Source organism: Gymnodraco acuticeps, unplaced genomic scaffold (assembly GCF_902827175.1).
Source record: "Gymnodraco acuticeps unplaced genomic scaffold, fGymAcu1.1, whole genome shotgun sequence".
Lineage (NCBI taxonomy): Eukaryota > Metazoa > Chordata > Actinopteri > Perciformes > Bathydraconidae > Gymnodraco > Gymnodraco acuticeps.
This window is the reverse complement of record NW_022989923.1, coordinates 351,554-377,592: the sequence shown is the minus strand read 5'-3', so window position 1 is coordinate 377,592 and position 26,039 is coordinate 351,554. Positions and strand designations below refer to the sequence as shown.

General features: G+C 41.5%; 1 protein-coding gene across 1 annotated transcript in view; it reads right to left on the bottom strand.

The window, feature by feature from the left end:
* The window catches only part of LOC117542293 (FRAS1-related extracellular matrix protein 1-like), a 290,781-nt gene that overhangs the window by 146,958 nt on the left and 117,784 nt on the right, over nt 1–26,039 (bottom strand). The window contains 4 exon segments of the mRNA XM_034209862.1: nt 10,490–10,527; nt 10,530–10,636; nt 19,233–19,458; nt 19,860–20,056. Coding sequence (XP_034065753.1) covers nt 10,490–10,527; nt 10,530–10,636; nt 19,233–19,458; nt 19,860–20,056 — 568 coding nt within the window.

Genomic DNA, 26,039 nt, shown 5'->3' with positions numbered 1-26,039 from the left:
GGGAACGTGTTTGAAGCCCGCTGCACCTTTTGCAAAATAAATTTGTGTTTGTTTTGCTAATGTAGCGTTAGCTAGTGCAGCGTTAGCTAGTGGAGCGTTAGCTAGTGCAGCAGCAGCTAATGTAGCGGTAGCTAGTGCAGCGTTAGCTAGTGCAGCGTTAGCTAGTGCAGCGTTAGCTAGTGCAGCAGCAGCTAGTGCAGCGTTAGCTAGTGCAGCAGCAGCTAGTGCAGCGTTAGCTAGTGGAGTGTTAGCTAGTGCAGCAGCTCCCGCAACAACACCGGGGGACCTCCGGGCGAAGTTTGGGTCTACGTCAACCCTAAAAGCGGAGGTGCTGTAGACGCTAAATACCGTAGCTAAACACCAATCATACAACAGCAACGATGAAATAGTGTAGCCAAGGCAGCAGAGCTCAGTCTGAATATAGCTCTTGTCACTCTCTCTCAGAGACACACACACACACACACACACACACACACACACACACACACACCACACACACACACACACATACATACACACACACACACACACACACACACACACACACACACACACACACACACACACACACACACTAGGGCTGCTCGATTATGGCAATAATCAAGATTATGTTGGTCAATAATTAATATCACGATTATTAAATATGATTATTCATTGACTTTGAAAACATCCATTTATTGAACTTTAAAACAGATAATAATTTGAACAGTATCTTTTAACTGTTGATTACCCTGAACTTATAATTCAACTGAAAAACCAATACAAAAATTAATTAAATAAATGATACATTACTAAAAAATTCATTAGATCAAATATGTTGTGGTGCACTGTCACAACCTAGCAAAGCAAAATAATCGTTTTTTCCGATTATGTTGTTTTCGTAATTGTGGCAGGCCAAAATCGTAATTGCGATTAAAATATGATTAATTGCACAGCCCTAACACACACACACACTCAAGCGCACACACATACACACTTTTTGTCTAACACGCTAACACAGTTCTGTACTGTTACGCTGTTGTGTTCAGTCATTGTTCTTATGTTGAACATGAATACATTTACTTTGTAAGTGATTATGGGACGTATTTCTTCTTTATATACATTTTCCTTCATACTTTATTGCCGTGAAATAGGTCTTAAATTCTATTCAAGTCTTAAAAAGGTGTTAAAAAGTCTTAAATTTGAGTTGGCGAAACCTGCAGGAACCCTGTACAATAAAAAGTCCTGCATTCAAAATGTTACAAGTAAAAGTACAAAAGTATTAGCATCAAAATATACTTAAAGTACCACCTGCAGAGGGATCTAGATGCAGGTGTTCTTTTCCCCATAGCCTCGCTGCACATTATCCCTTGCATAAAGATAGATTGTGGGTCCCTTATAACATGTTGTACACAGTGGAAATAAACATTCTGGTTACCTCAACATCAGGGATCTTATACATTAAACTCCTTCTGAATCAAACCGTCACGGTAGCCTTACCTTACTGATCCCTCTTAAATTAGAAAAAACACACGTTACTTTACCAGCAGAGAGAAAATGGATTATTAAATTATTAATGTGACTAATTAAGAGCTGTTTGATTATTAAGTATTATTCTGTTGATCGATGTCACTACATTTGGTGAAAAACACATAATGACTTGTTTATGACTCGTTTTGTCAAAGTTTAGGACTGAGACTTGACTTGGACTTGCAAAACAATGACTTGAGACTTGACTCGGACTTGAGCGCAAAGACTTGAGACTTGACTCGGACTTGCAAAACAATGACTTGGTCCCACCTCTGGTAACTCAACTAGCAGACCGACAGTAACCTAACCCCAAGAACATATCAAATATAAATGTAGCAGATATAACTGAGTTTACGGTCAAGTCAAGTGTACTTATGCAGTAGCTGCCCGTTAACCGGGCGTAACGTTACAGACAAAGCTAATAAAGATTACTGCATTTCACAAGGAAGTGTGCCAAAGCTACAGTCCCAAAAGAACAGAGAGGGGAAAAAAGAATCCCTTGTAGATAAATTAAGCCGGCCCACTAACGGAGCTAACATAGCTAATTAAATACACTGTATTTGATTTAAAACTGTTGACACATGACTTCCGGTTTTCCGCTAGTAAATCTTGTCATTTCCGGTTAGCATTAGCATGTGGCGAATGCTACGTTTTCAAACCGTGAATTGAAGGTGAAATGACATGTGGTGTTGCACACTAAACACACCGCTTTTAACACAAATGTATTGACGCTGAAATATTGTTATTAGGGAATGTTTAAATAACCACAGACATTATAATGCTGTAATTTAACACCAGAAAAATGACAGGAATTGCCTTGGACCAGCCCCCGTTGACGCCGGCCAATAGGAGAAGACTACAGTTGATAACCCGTGATGGACTGGGAGAATCGATCTCTTCTTCACCCTCCGCTGCCCCAACGTGAACGGGACCAACAGATGGGAGGGGGGTAGCCACCTACTCACACATTTCATTGTATATCAGCGCATCATTTGTTAAATTAAATGCTGTTAACTTTTATAAGCTTACTTGTACTCTTTTCAGTTTATCCTAGTCTCGGGGCTAAGAAATCCTAACAAGTGAAGACAGGGAAGGAGAAAAGGAAAGCTTCAAAGAGACAGGCAAGAGGAGCAAAAAGCAAGCAAAACATGTGGAGAGTGATCCTGACAGCAGTGCCAGCTGAGAGTGGAAGCAGAGGAATTCCAGCCACAAGCAGCTGAGGGAGAAACAGAGCAAGGTGACAGAGAAGACGAGTGTTCCAATGAGGATGAGGACAGCAGGATGCAGCAGGAAGTGTAGAATGGAGAGAGACAACAGTGGCTGAGCAGAAAGCGTCATCTGATGAAGCAGACGACAGCGACCCTGAGCTGCATTCACCTCCAGCAAGAAAGTATCCTGTTCGATAAAGATATCTAATTCTTCTCAGCCCTCTGCTGCGACGGAATTCAAGATGGCGCCTGTGTCGGCTCGCCGCTCCACCAGCTCTCTGCTTTTAGCTATCCTGTTTATATTTTTATTTTATTTTGTCAGAATGTCTCTGCTCTGTTATTGTATGATCGCCAAGCTCTCCTCCACCTCAGACCCTCACTGGGAGCCTATATTACTGCCCGGACAATGCTTTCTGGCGGCCAGGGACCGTTCCCCCTGCCTCTGCTGTTGGATATCCCCACCTGCCTGCGCCGGCTGCCCTGCATCCCGCCTCGCCAAAAGCGCTTCAGACGACGGGGAAAGCGTGGTGGTGCACTGGTCCATCTTAAAACTCACATGACGGCTTCTTCCAGGACGTATCAACACCACGGACGTCACGGCCCTCCCGCTGCACGCCATGTGAGGGAGCGCTGGATTCGCTCCGTCTTCCCGGAGCTGCGGCCTCTGCTGAGCCCGCTGGCAGCCCCTCCTGCCCGACTGGCTGCTCCCGGCACGCGCGGCGTTGAACACACACATCTCCGTCAGCTGAGACGCACTACACCTTCGACAAGCCCGGAGCAAAAACTTTGCATGGCTTTATTAAATGCTAGGTCAATAGCAAACAAGACGTTCCTGCTAAACGACTTATTCACCTCTCGTGAAACTGGATTTTATGTTTCTGACGGAGACCTGGGTCCACGCTGGCGAGTATACAACGTTCTCTGAACTTCTTCCTCCTGACTGTACATTCTTCAGCTCCCCCCGTACCACCGGCCTCGGTGGGGGCATTGCATCAGTGTTTAGAGCTAGCCTCGAATGCAGATTGCTTCACCCTGTAACTAGCTATGCTAGCTTTGAGTTGCAGCTCTTTGAACTGAACCCGGCCTCACCTATACTCTGCGCAGTCGTGTATCGTCCGCCAAAGTGCAATAAGGATTTATAAATGGACTTTTCTGACTTTCTGTCCGGGATCATGGTGAAATATGATCGTGTCTTGATTTTCGGAGATTTTAATATCCATGTGTGTTGCGAGTCCAAACCTCTGGTTAGGGACTGTTTAAATCTCCTTGATTTCTTTTGGTCTCACTCAGTCTGGCTGGCCCAACACACGAAAAAGGACACATTTTAGATTTAGTTTATATCGTATCGGACTGTCTGTATCTGTGGATTAAATCTGTGCACCAACACATATCTCAGACCATTTTCCGTTCTGTTTACAACCTCGATCCCTTCCGCAGGGGTCGAGTCGCGAGCCCCTGCGCGCCGTCTGCGTTTGATTAACCCCTTGACTGCCTCACAGTTTTCTGATGTTTTTAATGTTTCTCCGATCTGTAAATTAGAGATGAACTGTGCTTTAGTGCTGATGAGCTTATCTCCATGTTTGACTCGACATGTACCCTGATACTGGACTCTGTTGCTCCTTTACGCTTAGACGCACCAAAGTACTCTCAGAGCCGTGGCTCAATGACTGTACTCGTGCTCTCAGACCGCGCTTGCAGGCGTGGCAGAGAGAAAATGGAAAAAGGATAAACTCCATGTCTCCCTAGAAATCCTTCGTGCTTGTCTTTCCGACTACCAGACGGCAGTCAAAGCAGCCAAAACAGAGCACATTTCTCTGTTAATCTCTAAAAACAGCCAGAAACCTCAGGTTCTTTTTAATGTCAATCAACTCGGATCATAAATCCCTGTGATCTTATTTGGTTGTGCCATCAACTACTCTCTGTGATAGGTTTCCTTACATTTTTAATGAAAAAGTATCTGCCCTTAGGCTAGCCCACACTAGTGCTACCCCCAAGATTCTGCTCCTTTTCTGTGCCCTGCTGTCCTCGACCACTTTGAGCCTGTATCCCTCTCTTCTCTCTCGGGATGTTGTCAAGCACCTGCGGCCGACAACTGCAACCTCAGACAGCATTCCCTCTCGCCTTCTCAGAGATGTTTTGATTCAGTTGGAGGCAAGTATTGTATTACTCATAACACCTCTCTTACCTCAGTTCTTACCCAGCTGCCTTCAAACATGCTGTGGTCAAGCCACTGCTAAAAAGAAAAATCTCGACCCCCGTCAATTTCCCCCGCAAATTTTTAGGCCCATCTCCCAGCTACCTTTTTTATCCAAAGCCCTGGAGCGAATAGTCTATCCGCCCAGCTGCAGTCTTTTTTAATCTCACATGAATCCATGAAAAGTTTCAGTTTGGCTTCAAACCAATGCACAGCACTGAAAACAAGCCCTTTTAAGAGTTTTTAAACGATCTGCTCCTGGCCGCCGACTCAGGTAGCCAGCTGTCCTGGTGCATTAGACCTAACAGCTCGCCTTCGACCTGTGGACCATAGCATCCTGTTGTCACGGCTTGAACAGTCCGCTGGCATCACAGGCTCTGCCCTTGCATGGTTCAGTCCTACCTGACAGACCGCAGTTTTCAGTGCAGCTAGGTGCCATTCTCCTCTGCAAAGGCCCCTCTTACTTGTGGGGGTTCCCCAAGGCTCTATCCTGCGCCCCATCCTATTTTTATTGTATATACTGCCCCTAGGCTCAATCCTCACAAACGTAACATTCCCTTCCCTGCTAACGCTGACGATGTTCAGATTTATCTGCTTCTCAAAGGAAATGACAAACACTCACTACAGCAGTTGATGGATTGCCTGACAGAAATGAAGTCTGGCTGAGCAGAAAATGTTCTTAACCTTAACGAGAGGCAAGACTGAGGTCATCTTTTTGGACCCCAACCTCCAGCCTCTTCTATTGACATTCTGGGTCCTCTTAAAACAAACATCCTCCCCTCTGTCATGAATCTTGGAGTGACTTTTACTAACACTTTTAAATTCGACAAGCAGGTCAGCAGCGTAGTGAAATCCTGCTTTTTTAAATTAAGAGTATTGGCCAAAACCAAGTCTTTTTTATCTTTTAAAGACCTGGAGAGGGTTATCAACGCCTTTGTGACCTCGAGACTCGATTATTGCAACGCTCTATACGTGGGTATGGACCAGGCCTCAATTAAACGCCTGCAGCTAGTGCAAGAACGCAGCGGCACGTCTCCTCACTGGCCACAAATAGCGTGACCACATCACCACCAATTCTGGCCCTCACTACACTGGCTTTCAAATTCTGTTCCGAATTGATTTTAAAATCCTTTTATTTGTTTTTAAAGCACTAAAATGGGCTGGCTCCGGCCTATATAGCTGAACTCCTCCAGCGCTAACACACCCAGCCAGAGCGTTAAGGTCTGCTGACCAGCTGCTACTGGTAGTGCCTAAAACCAGGCTAAAAACCAGAGGGCACCGAGCCTTCGCGGCGGCTGGCCCTAGGCTCTGGAACGACTCTGGCCCCTCCATGTGAGGTCGGCCCAGACCCCTAGGGGTTTTTTAAATCTAAACTAAAAACTCACATTCTTCACCCTGGCCTTCTAATCAGAGCAGAGCACGACTCATGACACTTGTCCCTGTGTTTTATTTTTATATTTGATTGTTGTAATTTATTGTCTTCTGTTTACATCGGTAGGAATGTGTTATTTATTATCTGCATGTGCAGCACTTTGACTCGACCGAAAATCGTTTTTAAATGTGCTATAGAAATAAAATGTGATTTGATTTGATTTGATCCCCCGCAGACACTCACCTATGACACATTAGGTCAACCATCAGTCACACACAGAAAGTAATGAAGTCTTACAGTTACAAGTAAAGACACAAGTTCATAGTCACATGCTGAGTTTATGGTAATGACAGTTATAAAGTTAAAGTTCATAGTAAAATGTTAGACAAAAGTAAAGAAATGTGGATGTTCTGTTACAGCTAAGTTTGGTATTGTTTGAATTTTCTGGGCTATTTTTGTGTGGCCTATTGTGCCTGGTCGTGGTCCCTTTAAGAATCAGGATGACATCATCAGATGGGGTGTGGTAAGGGGATGTAGGCGTGTGGCGCAGTGGTTAGTGCATTGGTGTAGGGATCAGGGGGGTCACAGGTTCAAACCCCACGCAGTCAGCATGTCGTAGTGTCCCTGAGACACTTCACCCCAAAGTGCTCCTGTGGAGATTGTCCACAGTATTGAGTATGTAAGTCGCTTTGGATAAAAGCGTCTAACAAGTGACATTAGATAGGCAAAGCATGGCTCTGTGAGCTCTGCGTTTGTAAAGAAATCCAGCTACATCTGCATATGTCTTCATGCCTTTGATCGTATTGTTTATGTTATTAACAATTACAGATGATTATTTTTTGAAAATATTGTATTCTGTGATGTTTAATGCTGGAGATTTTCCGAGTTGTCTCAATATTGTACAAGGTTAATGCAAGGAGAGTTAAATGAATAAATGTACAAAATATGATGCCATTTCTAACTGTTTAAAGGGGACCTATCATGCAAATGCACTTTTTGAGGTCTTTTATACATAAATATGTGTCCCCCGGTGCGTCGGGGAACTCACGCAGCGTCAGCAAAATAAACCCTAATAAAAACGGGGGGTACAACGAGCGGATACAGATTTGCTGCAGATATTACGTAATTTCGGATTGGGTGGACCCACAGAAAAGTTTGCTATCAGAAACCATGCCTGACACGTTTTGGACGTAATATGGTATTTTCTTACATTAGCAAGCATCGCTAACACTCAGAGCTAACCTGTACTGGAGAGAAAATGTGTTAAAAAAGCAGGAAATAAAAAAAGAAACTCACCTTGTGGTAACCCGCAAGAGAAAAAATAATTTGAGCTCCATACTGTTTCAGAAAATCATCCTTGATGTGGTTTTAGAACAGGATGGTGTTTTATCACAAGCAGAATGTAACTTATCCCCGGTAGAAAATTCTGATCAGGCATTAGCTCTGCCATCCTCTTTTGTTTTTTTCAAGCTAAGGACCCAAAATCCCGCGTTTCTCTAACAGGGCTGGGTTGGCAGTTGAATAGTCCATTAGCTTAGGGAACCTTCCTAACGGAGTGAAATGACCCGGAAGTACCTCAGTGGCAGCCAGTGGTAAGTGCATTTCTCAAAATTCTCTAGATCAGCGGTTTTCAAAGTGTGGGCGCTTCCCTGGGGGGGCGCCAGAGAGCTTCAGGGAGGTAGGCAGGCGTGAGAAAAAAATAACGAGAAAAAAGATGAGTAAGTGTCACTTGCACACTTTTGTCTGTCTGTGGATAATATATTATAAAGCTTTGAATGGTTTAGGCCCAAAATACATTCTGACCTCCTGCTAAATTATGAACCATCCAGATCTCTCAGGTCTTCAGGGACTGGTCAGCTGTCTGTCCCCAGAGTCAGAACTAAACATGGTAAAGCAGCGTTCAGTTATTATGCTCCAAATATCTGGAACAAACTCCCAGAAACCTGCAGGTCCGCTACAACTCTTACTAATTTTAAATCCAGGCTGAAGACTTTTCTTTTTGTCGCTGCTTTTAATTGAACTATTCACATCTTAGACTGCACTGTAACTTTTATCCATGTATTTTTTCTTTTAATGTTTATTTTATTAGCTTTTCTTTTAATGACTGATTTGAAATGCCATTTTCTCAATATCTTTCTTAATGTAAGCACTTTGAATTGCCTTGTGTTGAAAGGTGCTATATATATAAAACTTGCCTTGCCTTGTGGAGACCGAGTTTCCCCCAACTCGCCTAAAAGGCTGTAAAAGTGCTCATTCCCTTCACCTGTGAGTGCGGGTTTTTCCGCATTGACTCTGATCACAGCAAGTACCGGTCAAGGCCTGCAGCCAGAAGGACGATCTGCATTTATTCCATAGACTGTATATATATTTTCCCAAGATGGCGGAAGGCAGTTCTGGTGCAGTGGCAGCAATCTATCTCTGCATTGATTGCCCTAAATGTCAAACCTCTGTGTAGCTACACCACTTCATCTTGCCCCCATGGTAAACAACATGTTGAGGATACATCATTATCTGGCACCTGCAACATCGTTGATATCAAGCACTTCGGGCATGTCGGCATATTATCTACAGTTCATTCATCTGGCACTCCTGGCAGATTCTCTCAAACAAAAAAAGGGTCTAAAACGAAAAGAGGAGAATATTGGGCTATTGGCTCTGCTTGTGTCTCTTGCATCTCGGAGATATCTACCTGAGTCCGGGTCCCGGCGTTGTTTCCATCGACCTGATGGCTGGCGGCACAGCCGCTGAGCTCCACACGCCATCAGTAAGCTTCCGAAGAGGCTGGCTAGCCAACCCAAGTCTCACAAAAAAAAAAACGTGTAATAACTACTTGGTCCACAACGTAGGACGTAGTATATCTACAAAAACGACTCTGAAATTGTAGATGCCTACTTTTTTTTCACCATTCATTCCAATGGCTGGCTTCTATGTCACGTGATCTTCAAAATTTCTCCCTGCAGAAAAAAAAACATGGCCGACCTTCGTTTTATTCTCGTGTAAAATGCCTATTTTAAAGGTTAGTTTGGTCATTAAAATCGTTTTGAAGTTCATTCATTCATGCGAGAAATAGAGTTGTTAGTTAAGATTATGTGTGCAGTGGGTGTACATGATCTTTAGTTTGCTAGTTATTACGAAAGATTACTTCAGGAAATTGTGTCTATACCACGTTTTCATTGTTACCGGAAGATGGTTGCTAGGGACGCTGGCTATCGATATTATTTCTGTTATGTTGTGTAAAATGGTGTTATCTTTATTGCTACCCCCCTTCCCGTCAATGTATAGTGTTGGTCCACAGTGCAAAACGTATTAGTTATTAGCTAGACTTTTATTTAGCATCTCAAAACACATGTAAACAGGCTTCATGCCCGGGGAGGCGAAGACCGGCAGTCCAGCTCACTAAAATGTCCGGTGCAGAACAATACCCTGACCTAACCCATAGATCCGTGGGTGAATAATGTCAATCACCACAATAGATACGTTAATAGCAATGTGGCATCTGCTATATAATATAATGGGGTTAATGTATGATATTACTTAATAATACAAATACATTATAATATATGATATGATAATTATATTTTAGTTTTATTCATTTCTTATTACATAGTTTCTCATTATTATTATTTTTATTTGTATCGCTCATTTTATTTTTGATTTTATTAATCTGTGTGAATCTGTGCTATCCTGTTTTTCACTCTTACCCTGTTGCTGTTTGAACTACTGAATTTCCCCACGGGGATTAATAAAGGTCCATCTTATTTTATCTTAATGTATAAGTTGATTTAATTCAATCTACTGTACTGTTAAAAACACCCCCAACAATATTACAAAAATATACTGCATAAAGGCAAACTATCTACTTTATTTGATCTAAAACATGATGTTTTTCATTATAGTAGCCTGTGAAAAACCATAATAAATAAGTCATTAAATGCTACAGTATTCACACAACACAACTGCAGAGCTGCAAACATTGCAAGACAGACTAAGTTCTACAACACCCAGTTGTCTTTGTGTATTTGTGAATGAAGCGCCATCTCATGGTTAAATCCTGTAAATTGAAACAAATGGGGACATTTGGCAACGCCCTCTAGCAATTTGGCAACACCACCCAGCCACTGGGATCCGCTGGGCTTTTGACTGGGACACACCCATGTGAGTCCTATCTGGAGTGCTACATCTGTATGTGTGTGTGTGTGTGTGTACCTCAGCAGCCGTGGCCTCTCATCGTTCAGTGGCAGCAAGCGGTGACCCTGGCCCTCCCCTGCACTGTGTGGACACCGTCTGTCAGTCGCAGAGCCACCGCATCCTGCAGGGTCTCTGTGTCATCGTGCATGTACACGATCTTCATGCCTGCAGAGGGAGGGACACAGGGGGGGAGATATAGGAAAAAGTTATTAATGTAGTTCTTGTTTAGTTTCATTCATTTATTTGCTTACATTTTAATACTATACTGTGCATATACTTTAATAACTAGTTCAGGAGAGGCCGGACTGTGAAGGCTATACAAGAAGAGGCAAGGCGACCAGAACGCCTTTAAAAACCTTATTTTAGTGGGCTGACTTAATTTACAGTCAGTCCCTCTAAGTATAACATAGAATATGTTATTTTTTGAAGAAGAAGTTTGGCAACTTTCACCTGCTGGTGGACCAGATGAAAAATCAAAGGCTCACTAAAATCAGATGGATTCATCAAAGTTATTGTATGCAGTGCTTGAAAGTTGGGGGGGGGGGGGGAAGTGCCAGTACTCCTTTATTTACATATAAGGTAATGTATCAGTAAAGTCCTTCTCAGTCTGCTCCAAGTTTAATTATAATGCCTTTTGTTGAAATATATATAATATTAAAATGTGGAGGATGGAGCCCTTCACACAGGGTTCAAGTTATAATCTGAGCTTTATGGGGGTCTTTAAAACTAAACGTTAGGGGCGGAGATAAATATATCAATAACAGCCGGGTAATAACGTAAATAACGGCTGATATTATATACCGTGGAGGCAGAGGTTGCGCTAGACTTTTTCGCTGGCCCGTGCATTTTGACGGACAGGATCGCAAAATGTCTGTCCAAATCCATTATTACCCATCGGCCTGTACACAACTCTCCCGGGGGGGGGGGGAGGAGAGAGCACGCTCGTGAACTGTCAACGGGGGGGGGGGGAGCTCTCTGTTTGGAGCAGAGAGAGGAGCTGTGGGATTATTGGTTATTGTTATCGTACAGTAACAAAGTATTTGTACATTAAAAAAGTAATACAGTGTTACACTGTACTGTATTCATTTTATTCAAACTGTATAGAGAACCGCAGTGACGCGTCGTAAAACCTGGAAGTAAACTTCTTCCGGTTCCTTCGTGAAAAACCAATGCAAATTCTCCATAGGATTTTGGAAAATAGCTCGAAATAAGGTCTGTGGTTGACACACATTTAAGAGAGGGATCACGTTTTTGTTCAGCCGGATAATCTCCACATGTCTACCCTACTTTTATAATTTTTGAATCATAAATCTAGTCGCCAAAAGCTAATGCTAACGTTATGCTATAATCGAACTACAAGCCAGTACAGCAGCAGGGTCGCACGACTTCAACGTCACGCCAACTTAAGATCGTTTCAACTGACTTGCACTGAAACTGCACTTTGAACACTTTAAATATATTAACATTTTAAACTGTATACCCCGGTTATCTAGGCCCTTTTTGTTTTGTATAATGTATACCACGTATATCTAGGCCCTTTTTGTTTTGTTTTATGTATACATGTCACACTGTGGGAAACGATATTTCGATATTTCTGGATGTATAACACATGTAGAATTTTTGGACAATAAAGCTGACTTTGACTTTCGTGTGCTTGCATATTTTAACAAAGCTTTTCATTTTAGCCACACTGAATTTAACTAGAAGTCATGGCTGTGTCAATTACCAGTCTGATATCGTTTTACAAAGATGACAAGAAGAGTGTAGATAGAGGAGAGAACCACTACAAGTCAGGACACGAAAAACAGTGCAGCCTAGATGAAGGTGTGCTTACCGGTGTTGTCAGGGCTAGCATGAGGGACAAGATTTATAGTGGTCGGTGAGTAGTGATAGCAAGAGTACCGTTAATCCTAGAGTCAACAAATCCATTTTATGTGTCACATGAATCTTTATTAGGCCAAGGCAAGGCACGTTTATTTATATAGCACTTTTCAACACAAGGCAATTCAAAGTGCTTTACAAAAATGAAAGACATTAAGAACAATGGCATTTAAAATCAGTCATTAAAAAGAAAAGCTAATAAAATAAACATTAAAAGAAAAAATACATGAATAAAAGTTACAGTGCAGTCTAAGATATGAATAGTTTCAATTAAAAGCAGCGGCACAAAAGAAAGTATTTAGTCTGGATTTAAAAGTAGTCAGAGTTGCAGCGGACCTGCAGGTTTTCTGGTAGTTTGTTCCAGATATTTGGAGCATAATAACTAAAACGCTGCTTTACCATGTTTAGTTCTGACTCTAGGGACAGAAAGCTGACCAGTCCCTGAAGACCTGAGAGATCTGGATGGTTCATAATTTAGCAGGAGGTCAGAAATGTATTTTGGTCCTAAACCATTCAAAGCTTTATAAACCAGCAGCAGTATTTTGAAATCTATTCTTTGACACACAGGAAGCCAGTGTAAAGACTTCAGAACAGGAGTGATGTGATCCACTTTCTTAGTGTTAGTGAGGACTCGAGCAGCGGCGTTCTGAATTAGCTGCAGCTTTCTAATAGATTTTTTTAGTGAGACCTGTGAAGACACCATTGCAGTAGTCCAGTCTACTGAAGATAAAAGCATGGACAAGTTTTTCCAAATCCTGCTGTGACATTAGTCTTTTAATCCTAGATATGTTCTTTAGGTGATAGTAGGCTGATTTAGTAACTGTTTTAATGTGACTGTTGAAACTCAGATCAGAGTCCATGACTACACCTAGATTTCTCGCTTTATCTGTTGTTTTGAACATTGCAGACTGAAGCTCAGCGCTAACTTTTATACGTTCTGCCTTGGCTCCAAAAACCATTACCTTAGTTTTATCTTTGTTTAATTGGAGACAGTTCTGACACATCCAGTCATTGATTTGTTCAATGCACTTACTCAGTGTTTGAATTGGAGCATAGTCTCCTGGTGAAATGGTTACGTAAATGTGTGTGTCATCTGCATAGCTATGGTAACTTATTTTGTTCTTCATTATCTGAGCCAGTGGTAGCATGTAGACTTTAAAGAGAAGAGGCCCCAAGATGGAGCCTTTAGGTACCCCACATGTCATATTTGTCAACTCAGATGTGTATTTACCTAAAGAAACAACGTTTTTTCTGTCCTTTAAGTAGGATTCAAACCAATTTAGAACTGTTTCCAAAAGACCCACCCAGTTTTCTAGTCGGTCTAGTAATATGTTGTGGTCAACAGTGTCAAACGCAGCACTGAGATCTAATAATACTAACACTGAAGTTCTGCCACTGTCTGTGTTTAAGTGGATGTCATTGAAGACCTTTACAAGAGTAGTCTCAGTGCTGTGGTTTGGACGAAAGCCTGACTGGAACACATCGAAACAGTTATTTAAATGCAAGAAGTTACTCAACTGTTGAAAAACTACTTTTTCAATGATTTTACCTAGAAATGGGAGGTTTGATATGGGCCTGTAATTGTTCATTACTGAAGCGTCTAGATTATCCCTTTTGAAGAGCGGTTCAATGACTTCAGTTTTCAGGGCCTGTGGAAAAATACCTGAGTGAAGAGATGTGTTTACTATATGAAGTAGATCTGAGGCCATGCAACGAAAAACATCTCTCATCCTGTTGGAATAATATAAAGGCATCAGGAGGAGGATTTCAGAAGTTGAATAATGTCCTCTAGGTTTTTATCATTAATCTGATGGAATTGTGTCATGGTGTTTGAATTGATTTTAGGTGGACACAGAGACGAAACATTTGCTGTACCTGATGCAGAGGCACTGACTGCTTGTCTGATTTTCTGAATGTTGTCATTGAAGAAGGAGGCAAATTCATTGCACGCCCTTGGTGGATAGAAATTCAGAGGCTACTGACACTGGTAGACGGTAGCAAACAAGGCACGTGCGTTGTTTTTGGTAATGATGTCAGAGAAGAAAGACTGTTGTGCGTTTTTCAATTCCAAATTATAAAGGCCAAGTCTCTCTTTATAGATTTCAAAGTGAACCTGGAGATTTGTTTTTCGCCACCTGCGTTCAGCTTTTCAACACTCTTTTTTTCTGTTCTCACGGTCATGGCTTTTCTCCATGGAGATATTTTCTTGCCAATCAGTTCCTTTACCTTAGTTGGAGCAATGGGATCTATAACATTTTAAATGTTTGAATTAAAATGATCTACTAGCTCATTTACTGAGATGTTAGCAGGAGCAAGTGTGGAAGAAAAATTCTGAGTAAACATTTCCCTAGTATTTTCAGTTAAATATCGCTTTGTGGTTACCTCTTTTTGAACATTTTTGTGAACAGAAATAGAGCTCTCAAAGAAAACACAGGAATGATCAGAGAGTGCAACATCAGTCACCACAACCTTAGAGATATTCAGACCCTTTGAGATCATTAAGTCCAGAGTGTGCCCCTTATTGTGCGTTGGCTCCGTCACATGCTGAGTCAGTCCATAGTTATCAAGAACACACAACAGTTCATTAGCCCCTCTGTCCTGGGGATTGTCAACATGGATGTTAAAATCACCAACAATGACTAGACGGTTAAAGTCAATACACACTATAGACAGCAGTTCAGTAAAGTCATCAAAAAAGCTTGCACAGTATTTGGGTGGTCTATAGATATTTAGGAACAGAGCTCGAGAGGAGCATTTCAGCTGAAGGGCCACATATTCAAAAGAAGCAAAGTTCCCATAAGATGTCTTCCTGCATTGAATGGAATCATTGAACAAAAAAGCAACTCCACCTCCTTTTTTAAGCATTATTTCCTGACTCATAAAACTAAAGTTGGGAGGGTAAGAATTCGATAAGAAAAGCTGCACTGTTATTTTGTTCAATCCAAGTTTCCGTTAAAAACATAAAATCGAGATTGTGCTCAGTGATAAAATCATTGATTACAAATGTTTTTCCTGCCAAAGACCTGACATTTAATAAAGCTAGTTCAAGTTTGTTGAATACACTATCAGTAATATTTTTGGTGACAAGCTGTGGCTGACATGGAATCACTGCTACATTTGATAAACTCACACAAACGTTTGAGCACTTCCTGTTTCTAAGCTGATTCACAGCTCTTAATCTATTACCTATCAACACAGATATCGGCAAAGCTACTGACAGACAGGGCCCCAGCATGTCCTGGAAAGAGTTGAGAGTGCCATACGCCCTTGAGCCTGGACCCAGCACATATCAGTAAGAGTTTGTTGCGTTCTGTACACACACATCCTCATCAGGCTTCGAAGACTGCAGATGCTTTCTTGAAGGGAGGGGAGGTGGTTGACGTAGGCACGGTGATGAAGACGGGGGAGATGGTGCGTGTCTCTGTTTCGGTGATTTTGGTGGGCGTCGTTGAGGAGCGGGGGTAAAGAACATGCTGCCAACCCTGCGTATCGCCTTAGTTTGGTCTTTGAACTCCAGGAAGGAATTGGTGCCAACCCTCTGTATCTCTTTCACGTGTTCAGCGATCTCCAGGAGGGTGGGCGAGGGTGAAAGGGTGAACGGAGAGTAGAGAGAGCTGTGGGGTGAAGGAAGAGTGTCCTCAGAGGTGATAGGGGGGGTGAAGGGCGGTGGAGACTCCTCCATTTGTCTCCCATAATCAAGACATTCCTCAGGCGGGTGCAGTGATAGATTTTCAAGGTTTTCTGAGCGATGTGTTGTGTCTTTCTCTTGTTTTGATTCCTCTTGTTGCTTGTCCTTGGCAGAGGGAACAGATTGATGACGTAGGCAGTGGAATACGTTAGAGATAAACAATTTCACTCCTGACTTGTTCATGCAAACTCCATTTGTCTTAAAAAGATGTCTGCGATCCCAGAAAAAGTTAAAGTTGTCAATAGAATTGACAGAATGGTCAGTACAGGCAGTTGAAAGCCAGGTGTTCAGTGCAAACAATCTGCTGAATCTCTCCACTCCTCTTCTGACTGGTGGTAGAGGGCCACTGATGAACACCGCTGCATTTAGAGAGCTGACAGTTTCCAACAGACATTTAAAGTATTTTTTCAGCACTTCTGACTGTTGTTTCACAACATAATTTGTTCCAATGTGCAGTACCACATTCTTCACAGTCGGATGTTCAGCCCCAATATGCAGGATCTTCTCAGCCAAGTCAGATACCATATCCTTGGGAAAACAGAGTACTTTGGTGTTGTTCTTACTACACAGACCTTTTACATCTCTTACAGCAGAGTCACGCACAATCAGAGTTTCAGACCCAGTCGTTAGCTTTCCCTCTAGCCTTTTACTTTTGGAGTAGCTATTGGTCCTTACCCTGCTATGTGAAGAGGACAGGTTATCCAGGTCATCAGAAAGAGATCTCCGGTTCTGGGTCAGTGGATCGTATCTGTTCTGGATTGGCACACTCTGTGATTTAGGAGGATTGTTTGTAGTTCTCCCTTTAGCAGCTGTCCACGGCTGTTTCCTAGTAGGAATAGGGGTTGAAGAGGCGCTCTTCCTGGGTGATAACAATGCAGGCCAGCCGGTCACATCACAGATTTCAGAGCACTGGGCTCTGCCTGTTGTTCGTCCTCCCAAATCCCATGGAAATGATTGACTCTTCGGCCTTGCACCCAGAGAGTTTGAGGGAGGACTACCACTTGTAGACTTATAACCTGTAGATGTATTACCCGGTAGACAGCCCTCCTGTTCCTTGGAATCCTTGTAGCTGCTAACTAGCTTTGAGTTAGCATGCCTTTGTCCATTATTTTGCAACACTGGTAAAGTGGTGTCATTCCAGCCTAGTCCATTCACTTCCACGTTAACTTCCAACCATTGCATTTTCATTTCCAACACGGCCATCTTCTGTAGAAGTTTGTGGAAGTCATCTGTAGAGAACGGAGGCATTTTTCTGATAACTAGTGTTGAGATCTCCATATTAGAATGAATACTTACAACGAAAGTTAGTTATAATCAAATATAATCAATTATATTCTCGTATAACCCACAATGAAAATGCTTCATATTTTAGGTTTTTCTATATTTACAGTATAAACAAAGTGGTTTGTTAAGTTGAGTGTAAGGCCTATAATGGTTTATGGGTGTCACTGATAAAAGAGAGACAGTTTCTTCCCTATCCTCTCACAGCAGTACACAGGGAGGGGGGCTCCTGATTTAAGGAGAAACACACTGAGGCCTCAAAAAAGTTGTTATGTCATAGCCGAGAATAATATTTTGCAAGTCCTGCAGAGTAGGGGTCATGTCCTTTTTACACAAACATGGGAAGGTGTGTCTTATGACATAGCCATAGAATATGTCTGGTCATGTCCAGTCCTGGACATCAGAGGCCATGCCCAGTTTCCACAAATATGGGTATGGAGGAGGTGTCTTTAGGTTTTTATATCCTGTTGTTGAGCATAAAGACACTGGCGGAGAGGGAGCAAGCTGAGAGAGAGGGGGGGTTCCCCTGGTATACTCTCTCCCGGTAAAAGCTCTGTCCCTCAGAGCTGGGTTTTTGCTCTCTGTAAGGTTCTCTCTAGCTTGGTAACTATTGCTTAAATCTCTGTGTATTGAATGCTGAGGGAATGGTTTAGATGAAAGTTTTGAACGGGATTCTTAAACCAAACATTCTTTAAATGTGTTGGAATTCTTAAACCAAACATTCTTTAAATGTATTGGAATTCTTAAACCAAACATTATTTAAATGTGTTGAAATTCTTAAACCAATCATTCTTAAATGAGTTGAAATTCTTAAACCAATCATTCTTAAATGTGTTGGAATTCTTAAAACCTACCATTCTAAAATGAGTCAGGATTTTAGAACTAATTAGAGAACCTTCGCCACCACGAGGAAATTCCTTTTGGATGTTGTCGGAAGACTTTAATGGGTGAACTATAAATTAAGGTTTTAGATTAGAAAATAACCCCAGCATGATATGTTTAGTATGATTATAATGTTGTAAAGAGAGAAGGTAAAAACCCTGTATTAGTTTGGACCATAGGTTTGGACCTATTTTTCTTCAAATAAACTGATCCCACCTTTTGGATTGGGACAACTTAAAAAACATCTAAGCTCTCCTCTCCTGCTTCAAAGGTAAGATTGCACCCTGCCACACTCACACTTAGGTAGGGCCACACCTCATTTACTGATATCAAAATCCTTCGGGATCGCTTAAACAGATTTAGAGAGTCGTCTGAATTGAAACAGCAGTTAATTGAACCTGGTTCATCAGGAGTTAATAGAGGTGAGATCCTGCTGACGTTGGTGGATCTGAGCCAAGCAGTAAACTTACATAGACTCAATAAATTCTGTTAGGTCAATTAGTAGGACTGAGTAATTTGCCGGAATAAATTATCAGCCCTCACCGACTCTTACACTAGCTTAAGCTAAATAGCATGCAGTACCAGGATTTAGCAACCTCTATAGTTTAAATACGTAGTAATTACACAAATATGTGTTGCCACAATTACAATCGTGTCGTGGAACAGAGTTTCTCTTTTCTAAGTGGATGCAATAAAATAATTTCAATTAATATAGGGAGTCAAGTCTTTAGTTTGGTGACAGTGTAATAACCGTAATAATGTGCAGCGAGGTGGTCATTATTGAAAAAATTACTTCAGGCTGATCAAGATCCTCCGCTTCGTCTCAGGCTCCGTGATCACCCTGTCAGTTGTCATTTTTTTAATAATGCCCGCCTTGCTGCACATTATCCCATGCATTTATTTGCAGAAATAAGTTTCAACATCAAATTGAATTAACTACGGTGGAACAGAAACATCTACCTTTAGAGAATGTGGCACTATATGGTGATATAACTATTTGTCACAGTGACTGATTGGCCTCCCTCTCACCTTGTTGGAGCTCCTGCAGGGTGAAGGAGGTGATGGGGAGGCTCCTCTGCAGCAGCTCCGCTCCTGTGTCCGTGTAGCGGCTCTTCTCCAAGCTGTAGATGCCATTGATCAGACTTCCGTGAGCCGGCGGCTGCACCACCGTGAAGGTCAGGGTGTCCAGGGGGGAGTCCAGATCAAAACCGTTCAGAATAGACGGAGTCAGCTCCCTCATCCCGCCCTCGTTCACCTGCAGGAGATGAAGAATGGGGATAACTCCACAGAGCGCCCCATGAGGCTGGATTCAGGAAAGCATGTTTCAGGTCCAGGCCGACCTCCATCAGAGGACCCATTTTGAAAAACTCATGTGCATTTATCGTGCTTTCTATGCAAATAATGTTTCATTGCCAGTATTAGGTTTGTGGCCTACACTATTTCAACCAATGTCAACAATACTCCTACTTACCCTTAACCTAACTTATACGTTTGTAAACGTAAGCAAAGAAGTTAACGTTAGTGCAGGAAAATAAAATCAAAAAGCTTAATGTAAACATTTTAGCAACATTAGCTTGCTATAGACATTAGCAGAGTATTGGCTGACGTTACTAAACTAATAAGGTTAGATAAAGTTAAGGTAAACATTTGTCTTACCGTGAAGTTGGCGAGCAGAAGGGAAGGCGTTTCATCATTGGTTGGACTGATGATGATGTAAAAGGGGACGGGGGCGGAGCGGTGCAACCCATCACTTACACTGATGGACAGCTGATCGATAGTTGGCTCCGCCCCTTTGCTTTCTGATTGGACGTAGTTGATTAAACCCATGGTCAGGTGGACAAGACTGAAGGATTCTAGGAAAAACAAATAAATACGCCAGGGTAAGGTCAGGTAAACGCTCAACACATAGGTATGAGGGGCCGTACAGACCGTAATTCATACTGGTCCTCTCACGCACATACGTTCTCCTTTTACATACATACATTTTCACTCTTACACACGTACATTCTCCTTTTACATACATATATTTACACTCTTACACACGTACATTCTCCTTTTACATACATATATTTACACTCTTACACACATATATTCTCCTTTTACATACATACATGTTCACTCTTACACACATATATTCTCCTTTTACTTACATACATTTTCACTCTCACACATGTATATATTTACACTCACACATTCATACATTCTGCTCTCATATTATCATATTTCAATGCACACATTCATACATTGTCACTCACACATTTATACGTTTTTCACCTTTTTTTTCATTTTAAACTAATACCGAGTCCAACAGTGTCAGTTTTATTGGGTGCATTCACACCTAATAGTCCGCTTCTCTGGTGCGCACCAGACCACAGTTTTTTACATTGTTTCATTTTTCAGAAGGTTCGGTTTGCGTTCACACGGACAAAACTCAAACGGACTATAAACTTTAAACACAAGTCATGTGCACGTAAATGCAGTTCAACCATTGGTCAGACATTAAGGGGGTAAAAACGCAAATCCCGGCAATTTCTACCGGAGCCTCCGCCATGGAGGATCGGCACTTTCGGCAGGTTATTCTCATGCTGCTGTTAATCTGGAGATCAACAGACACTAGCGGCCGCGCATATAATAATAATGCATTACATTTTTTATTCGAGCGCTTTTACAGGTGCTCAAAGCGCTTTACAAGTACACATTACACATATTAGACATGTAAGAGTCATTACTGCGGACATTACCCACAGGAGCAAATGCGGGTAAAGTGTCCTGCCCAAGGACGCAACGGCCTGACACAGTGGTGGCCGAGGCCCTTGATCTGATGACCAACGCTCTAACCACTGTGCCAAAACCGTCCCCCAGCATATGATTATATAATCAGACAACGTCCGTTAAAAAACATTATACATTAGAATGAGAAACGTTCTGCAGTCAGGAGGGGCATTTCACCGACGACAGGTGTTCTTACTTTTATGTAGTTGACGGAGCATTTTTACTTTACACAACACTGTTCAACACTTCATTCTGCTTCACTCTTTAACTAAACAACCGCGGATGTCTTGAAAGACTCTTTCGCTAAAGATTTTTGAAGACATCCGCGTTCTTGTGACATGTAAATACTACGCTTCCTATGTTTTGGTGCGGACTGCGTTCACACCAGCAATGAACCGCTCCAGAGTTCGCAAGCAAGCGCTCCGAGACCACCTATTTTAGCGGACCAGAGTTCGGTTGTTTAGTTCACTTCAGAGGTCTCGGACTGCGTTCACACCGACCCAAATGAACCGCACCAAGCGGCTAAACGCACCAGGGTTAGATTCAACCGGACTATACAAGGCTGGTGTGAATGCGCCCTAAGAACTTGCGGTAACAAATATTTGTAAAAAAAAAAAGAAGAGCAGCTGATTTGAAAAAACAAAGTGGAGAGACGGCTGAGTGACCGCAGTGCAGAATCGCTGTATAGTTTAAATCTCCTAACAATGTTGTCCATTTTAGACATAGACTTATTAACATTCATTTTCTGGGCTCAATGTGTGTCTTGGCCGTTTTCGTTGTGATCGCTAAATTCACCTTGTTTCCCCTTGTTTATAATATTATCAACATTCCAAGCAAACGGGTGCTTTTGTTTTGAAATCACTTCCGCGGGTTTCGCATTTCGTATAAATATGAGCATTAAAATATATGAATATGAGAACAAAATGTAAAAATGTGTGAGTGAAAAACCTATAAATGTGTGAGTGACAATGTATGAATGTGTGCATTGAAATATGATAATATGAGAGCAGAATGTATGAATGTGTGAGTGTAAATACGTGTGTGAGAGTGAACATATATGTATGTAAAAGGGGAATGTATGTGCGTGAGCAACCCAGTCTCATGGCATTTCGTGTTCACCAACACGATTTTTAATCTATGGATTCGTGTTAACCAACACGATTTTCCCCTTTTTTTCGTGTTGCACAGCACGATTTTAAAAGCAATGTATTTCTACTGGTAATGTGTTTCGTGCCTGCAGCACGTCTTTTTCTCCGGTCGGGTCGTGGAAGAACGGAAGCTGTGTGGTTCATAAAAACATGTTCTTACTCAATATCAAGCCACAATTATTGCTTTTATTTTAAATCGTATAATTTCGGACTTTTGTTGCTGTCTGTGAGGAAAATAAATGGGGCTCAGAGCCTCAGAATACTGAAATCTGTATTTTTTAAATCTTTTTTTCCTTCTAATTTGTTATTCTTTTCAAAATAACACACTGTTATTTACTCACCAATAACACACAATCATCCTTGCTTTTATTTATTGGTTTAATTCCATAATCTCTGGCTTTTTTGGCGTCCGTCAGGAACTGAATTTCAAAATAAAAATAACCGGAAACAGACCTAGGCATTTCGAGCGATTACCCAAGATCCTCAGCTATGGTTTAAGCTAGCTGATTGGATGTTTTAGCCGCAATGCATGCTGGGATTTGGTTTTTATTAGGGCTGTCAAACGATTACAAATTGTAATCAGATTAATCACAGCTTAAAAATTAATTAATCATGATTAATCACCATTCGAACTATGTCCAAAATATGCCATTTATTTATGCATATTGTTGTGGGAATGGAAAGATAAATGAAAGATGGCGGATATATCCATTTAACATACAGTATCTATGTTTATTATAACATTTTTCTGCGTGTCAAAATGAAAGACAACCCACACACCTATCAATCATCAAACCGTGGGGTCTTAATTCATTACGTGTTGATTTCTATCAACGGGGGAGTACTTCAGGAAAGTCGACGGGGGGGGGGCGGCTAGTGGAGTACTTCGTGACCACAGAGTGTGAACGTTGTGATCAGCTGTTTTAGCGCAGTTCTCCAGTGAAGGGGGGGGGGGGGGAGTCTCCCTCCGTAGCCGGTTGGCGTAGTTTTGGCACAATTCCGTTGTACAGACCGACGTTAACAGCAGCCCTGTCTGTGCACACGGAGACCGACTCTGTCGTCCGGTGATCTAACCGCCTTCTGGAAAAGCTTCACAAGTACGTCGGTACGCAAATGCGCTTTGTGACACAAGTGACGGTACGCATTTCAGATTACGCACATAACCTGCGTACCAGTTATGTGCACCCCTGTACTACAGCAAAAGTATTCTCCGTCGGGACTTCCTGCAACAACACCACGCCGTTATCAAAGATGTTCTATTGAGAAGACGATCACTACGTGACAAAAGTTTTCAAAACCGTGGCTACTGAAATCAATCTTACTAACTGCTATCTGTGCAATTTACTCCGCGCGAGTTGGCAGACTTTATTTTGCTTCCTTTAACATCATTTTTCATGGTGGGGCTAAGCCATTTCTTGGTATGGGTGTAGCCTACCCCAGCCATACCCTGGCGCTGCCACTGGTGGCACGTATGGGGTGAGCCATTCTGCACATGCGTTAAATGCGTTAAATATTTTAACGCAATTAATTCAAAAAATTAATTACCGCCGTTAACGCGATAATTTTGACAGCACTAGTTTTTATATGATATGAAATCCAGAAAACATTTTAAAAGAATAAAATAATACTTAATTCCGAGTGTTCTTGCTTTTCTCTTTGAAAGTCATCACATAACGGCATTGTAATACACGGTTCGGCTGCATTACATATTACAGATCTGCCGTAGTTCTTTATTTATAGAGCCCTGATGAGAAGACCTTTGGAAAAACTGAAGAAATGCCCCCGAATACTTGACGTGGATCATAAATATATCAACAATTAAACAACATCAACGAATACACTTCAAAATCCTTCTGCTATCACACAAAGCTCTCAATAACCAGGCTCCCCCCTACCTCTCCGACCTGATCCACCACTACACCCCTTCCCGCAGCCTTCGCTCATCAGAAGCGAACCTCCTCTCTATCCCCAAGAAAACCAAGCTCCGAACCTGGGGGGATAGAGCCTTCTCCATCGCTGCCCCCACCCTCTGGAACTCCCTCCCACAACACATCAGAGACTGCACTGACCCCCCCACTTTCAAAACACTGACCAAAACACACCTCTTCAGACTGGCTTTTAATCTGTGAATTATGCTGTATTGCTGTTTTAATAACTTTTAAGTGTTATTTTATTTTGTTTTAATAACTTTTAAATTCTATTTTATCATGTTTTATCACCAATGTAAAGCGTCTTTGAGCACCTGGAAAAGCGCTTTGAAATGCAATGTATTATTATTATTAACATCTTCAATTTCTCTTCACACAATACGTCTCCTTGCAGTATCAACACTAATTCGGCTGACTTTTACATTTGATCTAATTCATAGATAGGTTATATTTACACCATAACGGTGCACAGCTGATATACAAGGACTTGTAGTTTTTAAAGATATTACTGATTTTCTTTGAATATAAGAATGTAAATACTGAGTCTGAAATAGTATAGCAATATGCTGTAAAATTATGTGAAAGCATGAATAAAACTACACATCTTCAGATGTTGTACATACATAAGTGTCCTACACTAATAACACGAAGTTATTATGGCTGTGTATACCTTGTGTGCACCGCCTAGTGGTTAAAGCACGTTATTGAATTATTGTTTTTATGTGTTATATTTGATTAAAACAATATTAAGAGTACATACTTTCATAGGGGGAAAGTAGAAGGTCTGTGATAGAAATATAGAATATAAAAAATCAAGACGATACTATAAGGCAAGGCAAGGCAAGTTTATTTATATAGCACTTTTCAACACAAGGCAATTCAAAGTGCTTTACAAAAAATGAAAGACATTAAGAAAATGGCATTTAAAATCAGTCATTAAAAAGAAAAGCTAATCAAATAAACATTGAAAGAAAAAATACATGGATAAAGTTACAGTGCATTCTAAGATATGAATAGTTCAATTAAACATTAAAAGAAAAAGTACATGGATAAAAGTTACAGTGCAGTCTAAGATATTAATAGTTCAATTAAAAGCAGCGACAAAAAGAAAAGTCTTCAGCCTGGATTTAAAAGTAGTCAGAGTTGCAGCGGACCTGCAGGTTTCTGGGAGTTTGTTCCAGAGATTTGGAGCATAATAACTGAACGCTGTTTTACCATGTTTAGTTCTGACTCTGGGGACAGAAAGCTGACCAGTCCCTGAAGACCTGAGAGATCTGGATGGTTCATAATTTAGCAGGAGGTCAGAAATGTATTTTGGGCCTGAACCATTCAGTGCTTTATAAACCAGCAGCAATATTTTGAAATCTATTCTTTGACACACAAGAAGCCAGTGTAAAGACTTCAGAACAGGAGTGATGTGATCCACTTTCTTAGTGTTAGTGAGGACTCGAGCAGCGGCGTTCTGAATCAGCTGCAGCTTCCTAATAGATTTTTTAGTGAGACCTGTGAAGACACCATTGCAGTAGTCGAGTCTACTGAAGATAAAAGCATGGACAAGTTTTTCCAAATCCTGCTGTGACATTAGTCTTTTAATCCTAGATATATTCTTTAGGTGATACACCTAGATTTCTGGCTTTATCTGTTGTTTTTAACATTGCAGACTGAAGCTCAGCGCTAACTTTTATACGTTCTGACTTGGCTCCAAAAACCATTACCTCAGTTTTATCTTTGTTTAATTGGAGAAAGTTCTGACACATCCAGTCATTGATTTGTTCAACGCACTTACTCAGTGTTTGAATTGGAGCATAGTCTCCTGGTGAAATGGTTACGTAAATGTGTGTGTCATCTGCATAGCTATGGTAACTTATTTTGTTGTTTTTCATTATCTGAGCCAGTGGTAGCATGTAGATGTTAAAGAGAAGAGGCCCCAAGATGGAGCCTTGAGGTACCCCACATGTCATATTTGTCAACTCAGATGTGTATTTACC